This window comes from Solanum pennellii, chromosome 11, assembly GCF_001406875.1.
Source record: "Solanum pennellii chromosome 11, SPENNV200".
NCBI classification, from domain to species: domain Eukaryota; kingdom Viridiplantae; phylum Streptophyta; class Magnoliopsida; order Solanales; family Solanaceae; genus Solanum; species Solanum pennellii.
The window spans coordinates 65,142,879-65,151,353 of NC_028647.1; the positions used below are offsets into that span (position 1 = coordinate 65,142,879).

At 27.1% G+C, this 8,475-nt stretch overlaps 1 protein-coding gene across 1 annotated transcript; it reads left to right on the plus strand.

The window, feature by feature from the left end:
• Positions 1-4,907: 4,907 nt before the first annotated feature.
• LOC107003487 (apoptosis-inducing factor homolog B) lies at positions 4,908-7,760 on the plus strand. The gene is given in 5 exon segments (XM_015201830.2): positions 4,908-5,127; positions 5,566-5,822; positions 6,397-6,857; positions 7,156-7,317; positions 7,319-7,760. Coding segments are annotated over 5 exon segments (1,110 nt in total). The 5' UTR covers positions 4,908-4,999; the 3' UTR covers positions 7,421-7,760.
• Positions 7,761-8,475: the final 715 nt, after the last annotated feature.

The window sequence follows — 8,475 nt, forward strand, 5'->3', positions numbered from 1 at the left end:
GAGTGGAAGAGCATCTATGAATTATTTTTTAATTAATAATTGATACTCAAGAAATTCCAAATTTCCAATAATATGTGATTCACTATATTTTATTTTATTTTTAATTTATATTTGAAAGAATATATTTATAAATAATTTAAGTTTAAACTTTTTTATTTTATACTATGGTCATTACAATTCTTGTCATTTCATAATATTGTGCTATATTATGTTATATTAATTTAATTAAAATAATATTTAAATAAATTATATGGAATCTCATTATTTCATAATATCTTACACTAATAACCTTAAAGAGTAATTTTTGTACCTTTAAAAAATAAAATAAGATATGAGGTAGATGAAAAAAAGGTAAGGATTTTGTTTAATATTATAATTAATAAAATTATAAAACAATTAAACACACACATATAAATTGTTTTAAATTATATTATCTTGTTAAAAAATTCTTCCCGTTTAAACGCAATTTGAGGTTTAATTAAAATACATTATATAAATTGAGATAAAGAAAATAACAGCAATAAAGTAAAATATTTTAATTAAAGTTTTTGAAAGATATAATTTATTAGTTTAATCATGATTAGGGTGGTAGGTTTAGTTGCCAAAAACCAGTGCAACTTCCAAATATTTTTTTCTCTCTCTCACATATACACAACAATTAAACTATTTGAATTTAAATGAAATAATATTAAGGAAAAAAGATGATTATTTTTGCAACTTATAAAATTGTCTGATGAGTGATGATGAATAATGAAAATTACCCTTAGATTGTGATAATAATTTAATATTTTGTTGTATATGAATGACTTAGTTTACTTGGTTTTAAAAGTTTTGAGTTTTAAATTTTAAAAACATTTTATCATTTTAAAATGAGGCTTTTTAATTTAAATTTTTTAAATTTATATTGATCGTTCGAGCCATAAAATATTAATAAAGCATGAAATAAAAAAGTAAAAAATATAGTTTAATTTTAAAAGAATATAATCTTTAAATAGTTCGATTTATATATCACTATTATATATACTATTATTTTATATTATATCTCGTATAAAATAAAAAATGAATATTGCTAACTTAATCTGAATTTATATAAGTGATATAAAAAGAACTTTAGAATCGTATATTGTTATAAATTGATATTCTAATAATTATTTTTAAAATAATTTTGTAAATCAGAAATAATCTTTTTATTTTTTCAAGAGGTAGAAATATGATCTGAATTATTTGAAGAGTCGAAAAGAATTGATAGAACTATGCCTAATTTTTCTTGTCAATTATGTTAATGATGTTTAAATTTAAATATATACTTTTAATAACCAACATTTTGAATATATATCGAATATATAGGCTATATATTTTTTTGACAAAAAGTAAAAAAAAATATGCATCATACCATCCTATGCTTTAAAATGACTCCTTTCTTAATCTATATATAATTTATCTTAATCGAATTTAATTTATAAAATTATATACTAAATTTGTTATTGTTATAACGATTTATAAAATTATATACTAAATTTGTTATTATTGTAACTTGTAACGTGTCTTTTGAAATTGAAACATTTCATTATAAACTTATAGAGTATAATCATAGTTGTCTAATAAACTGAGTTACTCAAATTATTATTATTATTATTATTATTATTATTATTATTATTATTATTATTAACCAAAAAAAGTATAAAGTTCTGTTTTTATGGAATTTGTGTATAACGAGGTGAATTGATTAGAATCATGTGGTTTTGCAGAACCATGTGCTCATTTTTAAAATACACTTTCAAATTTAATTAATCTGAAATTACGGTAATATTTTTTTTATTAAATGTCTTAATTTTTATAATTCAAATTCGAAATATTTAAATATATGAGTAAAAAAGATGAATAAATACTTATTTAAAAGGTAGAACCAAAATTTAAAATTGGTAAGTTCTAAATTTTCCATAGCTCCTTTTAATTACAAATATTTTGACGAATTCATTAATATAAATACGTAATCAACGTAGTAGTTATTGAGCTCATTTGAATCAGTACATAGAGTTGTAGTTCTACTTCTCTATTTACATAATAACGGCAATAAATATACATAATAATAATAAATAAAGGATGTTAGAGCCTTTATTGATATTAGTTAATTATTATTGAATGGAATGTCGCTATAGAATTCACGAATATTTTGGAAAAATATTAATTGTCTCTAAAAATATGTATTAATTAATTAATAAATTACCACTAAAAATTATTTTTGATATAGTGTTACTGCATAAAACATGAGATGTAATTACTTACTAATGTAATAATGAATTACTTAAAATTGATATGAATAATTTAATTGATTTATGAAGTAATTACATTCATATTAAACCTTCCTACGAACTAAATAAAAAAATCAACCTTTTATAACTTCAATTACATCGTAGACGTCCTTAAACTTGAGATATTACTTAAATATAGTAAGAAACGATTTTATTTTTAAACTAAAATCTTTTTTTATTTTCCTGTTGAAATCTGAGATCTCAAATTAAGAATAAAGAAATCTTTTATTAAAATATCAACCAATTGTATTAATCTTCAAAAACAATACATGCCATGTAGATAAGTTTGTCTCCTACATTAGTTTAATAAATATAAATTTAAACTTATACATATAACATGGCAAAAAAAAAAGATATTTATTGTACTTTATTACATGTTCTATATATGTAGTTAATTACACTTTAAAAATGTTTAATGCAAGATACCACATGATTATGATTCTTGATCTATTTCAAATCAAACAAGATACGATACTAAAATATTAACTAATTAATGTGAGTATTTAAAAAAATTAAATTGAATCAACTTATTGTATAGGCATTTGCTTAGCTTTTAGATCTACTTGTTATAATTTAAATTTTGTTTAATTAGTTAACCATGATTAAGTGATAGAAATATACCCACAAACGCATAATATATATTGATTTAATATAAATATCTGACACGAATAAGAAATTTTTGAATGAAAATGACGAATACGATTTTTACGTATCACTCTAGTAAGTCAATCTTTTTTTCTGTGACAATCCGATATTCACATTGGAGTTCAACTAAATCTTGATTCATATCGAAAAGTTCCACATTGAATTCGATTAAATCCGAATACGCACTAAAAAGTCTCATATTATGGAATAAAATACTCTTTAACAAAAGCTACTTGATATTTAACATGACTCAAATTCGAAATCTTCGTACTTAACACAACTTAAATAACATAGCCTAAGTATGAAATGGGATATGAAACAAGAAGATGGGAACAAGAATATTCAATAATTTAGCCTGGCCCATAAAGTAATGGTGTAATGTTCAATAATTAGGATATTTATGAAAAATGAAAGTGAAGTAATAACTAAATATTATATCCAGAGAAAATTATGGTAAAAATGGTTAGTAATTTTATGAAACATACTTTAAAAATGAGTGGTAATGGTGGTGATTAGTAACTACGTGCGAGATGTTGGTCAATGATAAATCGTGGTTGGTGGAGGTAGTTAATAGTGATAATTGATTATGATACTTAACGATAGATGTGATTTATTGGTAAAGATGATGACAATAGAAATAGTTGATAGTGTGTATGACTAATGACGGAAATAGCTGACGAAGGAATCAACGTAGTTGGTGGCAATGACGAAGATAGAATATCTTTTTATTACCGATGGGGTTAAAATTAAAGATAAAGAAGCAGACATACAAAAAAAGTTGTTGGGGGTTCAACTTTTAAACAATATATAAATAATAATAATATATACACACATAGCCTTTTAAACTATATGTAAATAATAATATAATTTTTCGTTCAAGACAATTCAAATAAAATTTATCAGTCTTACCTAGCTCTACTCCGAGTGGTGGAGGAGGCTAAAATGAGTAATAACAAGTGGCCTCTTGATATTTTATTCAGCTGTATCAAAATGTCGAAACACTATGTAATTTTTTTCGTATTAATTTATGCGATATATTATGATTGAAAATTGACATTTTTTTTCTTATTGCATGACTTAGAAAGTGTTATAATAAAATTTAGAAATTTATTAAGAAAAGATGAGCATGTTAAAATTTATTTTTAAATAAAATTTTAAAATATATTAATAAAAATAATAATATCATATAAAATGAAATAGATATCGGAAAGTTTGAAGGTTTCTTCGATATTACTATATTGAATTTTCTTCCCTTTAATTGGAATCTTCTATGACACTTCTAATTTGGATGGTACAACCTATTATTTCTCCATAATATATTATATTGTCTTGTATTATAAAAGTATTAATAAAAATATTATTTAATTGATTATATATTTTTTATCATTAAACAATTTAGAAATTAACAATTTGAAAAATCAGCTTATGAAAAAAAATAAAGTACGATATAGATCTGTCTTAAAAAGATATATTAAAAGATAAAATATAATTATTATTGTCTCAATTTATGTGATATATTTTTAATATTGCAATTTAAAATAGTCTTTCTTTGATCATAATTTTTTTCCATATATTTCGAATTTATCAGTTCATACATAACTTCCAAATAAGTATCTTTAATCTCAAAAAAAAAAATCCTACCCAAATTCACAATTTTTGACTCTGGAATTTTGAATTGTGCCGCATAAATTATAGCAACAGAAATAATAAAAAAATATAAAATCGATACGATCACATCAAATCAATTGTAAAACAATATATATGTATAGATATACATAAATTTTATATTTAAACTAACGATACGAAACAGTAATAATAATAATAGAGGTACCAACCATTCAAACAAGATGTTATTTTCTTTGTCCTTTTCATCATGACTTGGTCATTAAATATATTATTACTTATTTAAACAGCTGTTACTCCCGCGTAGTTGACAATTTCCATATTTTTTTCAACTTCTTTATTTATTTTGTCAGTTCATTTTTTCAATTTATCTAAAAAAAAAATTTCTTCATTTTGTGAAGAAAATAATTGTGAAGATAATGGAGAATCCACCGGAATGGGGCGATGGCGGAAGAGGGAGGAGAGTGGTGGTTATCGGTGGCGGAATTGCTGGTTCCCTTATTGCAAAGTCTCTTCAATTTGATGCAGATTTAACTCTTATTGATCCGTAAGTTCAATAAGTTTTGCTAATTATTATTATTATTTTGAATAATCGTGATGTCTGAGTCAGCTTATCCGCACCTCAATTGATTTCACTTTGTCCATCAAGTTCGGATCCTTCAAAATAGAACAAATTGAAAAAAAAGGCCTCCGTAGTAATTACTATCTCAGAAACACTACAACAAAAATAACTTTTAGCGGCATTAAATATTGACATAAGTGTCATTAGAACCAATGCCGCTAAAGGCTTTATGGAAGCAATTGAGAATTAATTGCCGCTAATGATTATTTTTGTTACAGTGAAAGTCACTTTCTTTGTTGAAGAAATTTGGTATCTCGAAGCAAATGAGATAAAAAAACTATTAGTTGAGTGATCATCTGAGATGAGAAATGAAGTAGTTCAATTTGGTTCAATGTGTCTTAATTAGTAAAGAACTGTTAACAGGAAGGACTATTTCGAGATTCCATGGGCGAGTTTAAGATCAACGGTAGAGCCTTTGTTCGCGGAGAGATCATTGATTCACCACAAAGATTACCTCGCCAATGGGCGTCTCATAGTGTCTGAAGTCACGAATATTACCAACAAAGAAGTCTTGACTGCAGATGGACATCAAGTTACCTATGACTATCTTGTGGTAGCCACCGGTCACTACGATCCCCTGCCTGTATCGAGAACAGACAGATTGGAAGAATATCAAACAGGTATATATACATATTGCATAGCATCAAAGACTTATTTAAGATATCATTCATGTGTTTGATTCGTTTTATTTACCATCTTGTCTGCTTTCCAACGAGCAAATTAGTTATACGTACTGATCATTTGAAATGTTTATGCTCGCTGAGTTTATCAACTTTTAGGGAAAATGATAAAAGGAAGCTAAAGCATTTGTGTTTTGTATCCGTTGAGCAAAGATTCTTCATTTGTAAATCGGTTCCTCTGGCAAGTTTAATTTCACGAGGTTCAGCCGATTGTCTACGAGATGTACTAGTGATTAAATCTTTTCTTTAGTGAGCATCCTGTTAACGTTATAGATTACTACTTGATATTACTAGTCAAAATGGCGTGTGGCTCGACTGTTTTTGGTTTGGAAAATGATAAAACAAAGGTAAATCATGGGTGTTTTTGTATACATTCAGCGGTTCCTCTAGCAAGTTTTCATGGGATTCAGTCAATTGTCTAGTCGTGAATGTTGAGATGTACTAGTGAGGATATTACTAGACAAAATGTAGTGATGTTCGACTAATTTTTGCATCGTTCATCTTGTTGTTGCAGAGAATGAAAAGATAAAAGAAGCTGATTCTATATTGATTGTTGGTGGTGGTCCTACTGGTGTTGAACTTGCTGCAGAAATCGCTGTCGATTTTCCTCAAAAGAAAGTAATTTTGGTGCACGACGGATCCAGACTACTAGAGTTCATCGGACCAAAAGCGTCTGACAAGACCTTAGAATGGTTAAAAAACAAGAATGTGGAAGTGAAATTGATGCAATCTGTCGATTTGAGTAATAACACGGACAACTCAGGTGGAAACAGAACATATTTCACTTCGTCTGGGGAAACTATCAGAGCAGATTGCCATTTTCTTTGCACAGGAAAGCCACCGGGTTCAGAGTGGTTAAGGGAGACATATTTGAAGGATCGAATCGATAATTTTGGAAGATTGAAGGTAGATGAAAATCTTAGAATCAAGGGTCACAGAAACATATTTGCTGTTGGTGATATAACTGATATTAAGGTAAGCACTAAACTGCATATCTCTTATTTCTTGAAAATGTATCATTTCTGTAGTGAGGAATCTTGTATGTGTTACAAGATAGGGGAAAGGTCTGCGTACACACTATATGTTGTTGTAAGAGGGTTAACATACAGTCGATTTAAAAGACATCTTGAATCTTTTTGATAATATAGCGATAGCCAGAGGACTTCACAAGGTAGGAGTAAGGGCTGCGTAAACTCTATTTTCTCATCAATACTGTGTATGTTTCTGTTGTTATTATTCTTCAATTAAATTCTAATGCTTTCTTCGTTACCAGGAACTTAAACAAGGATATTCAGCTCAAAAACATGCTCTAGTGGCCGCGAAGAACTTGAAACTTTTGATGAGTGGAGGAAAAGAAAGCAAACTTACAATATACGAGCCTCGATCATCTCCTAAGATCATCGTTTCGTTAGGAAGGCAAGATGCAGTGGCTCAATTTTTCGTTCACAACGATCATCGGATTAGTCCCCGGGATGATCAAGTCTAAGGATTTATACGTTGGGAAAACGAGGAAGAAAATGGGGCTTCAACCTAAATAGGAGTATTATATATTGTTTCATTCATGAAATTTAACATCATTTTGAGTGTGAGAAAATGGTGTCATTTCATTGCCAAGATTTGAAGTTCTTCTACTTATGTTTTACAGTAGAATGTGCATAGGAGTTCAATAGCTATAAATATTTTTTAGTTGTTGTAACTAGTTAGTGTAGGATTTAGTATTCTTTCTTTATTTTGGTTGTTATTTGAGTTTTTTCAAAAATATTTGCACCTATATAGTTACTAGTCTCCGGGCACGTGCATTGCACGTGTATCCCAAATAAAAATCAATAAAAAAAATAAATGAAAACGTATATAATAAACTATTAGGAGAATTATGATGTTTTTTTCGAGTGTTCTCTCGATATTTTTGATCTACTGCACATTAGATAAGTCTCCAAAGCTTACCCATTTATAAGCAATTAAATATACAGGCAGTCATCAACAAATAAAATTTCCAAGAAAGACACATCAAGTTAAAGAATTAAAAAGGGAAAATGCGACGTTACTTAAAGTCATCTTGTATCCTTAATGTGTGTCGTTACAAATGTAACTACTTCCTTAAAAACTTTCAGATATACCCAGACTTACATTTACAGGCTTACAACTACTATCCATCACTGTTAGAGAAGACTTGGAGTCGCTACATTTGTTGAAGAAAATGTGATATATTTTGCTAGCAAACAGCTGCAATTTCAATATATTATTAATAGTTTAAAAGTTTAAACATGATTTCTTTTCTGTGGAAAGCTATGCGTAGAGAATTTCAAAGAGAGTTGATCATCATTCAGCAAACCATATGTGTACAACATCATTCAATTTTTGATATGTGTGATTATACCTTTCAAACTATTTATTTTACCTATTAAAAAAATTAGAAAGTTATCATTCAAATGAAGTTAGCAAATCAAACGGAAAAATCTAGACTTAATAAGATTGTACCTGAAAATTAGAAGACATTTTTGTACCCACTTAACAATGGAAGCTTGTGTTGAATGACTAATATTGAGTATGTTTATATAGTGTAGTCTTGAAGATTTGTTGATAAAAACTCTTT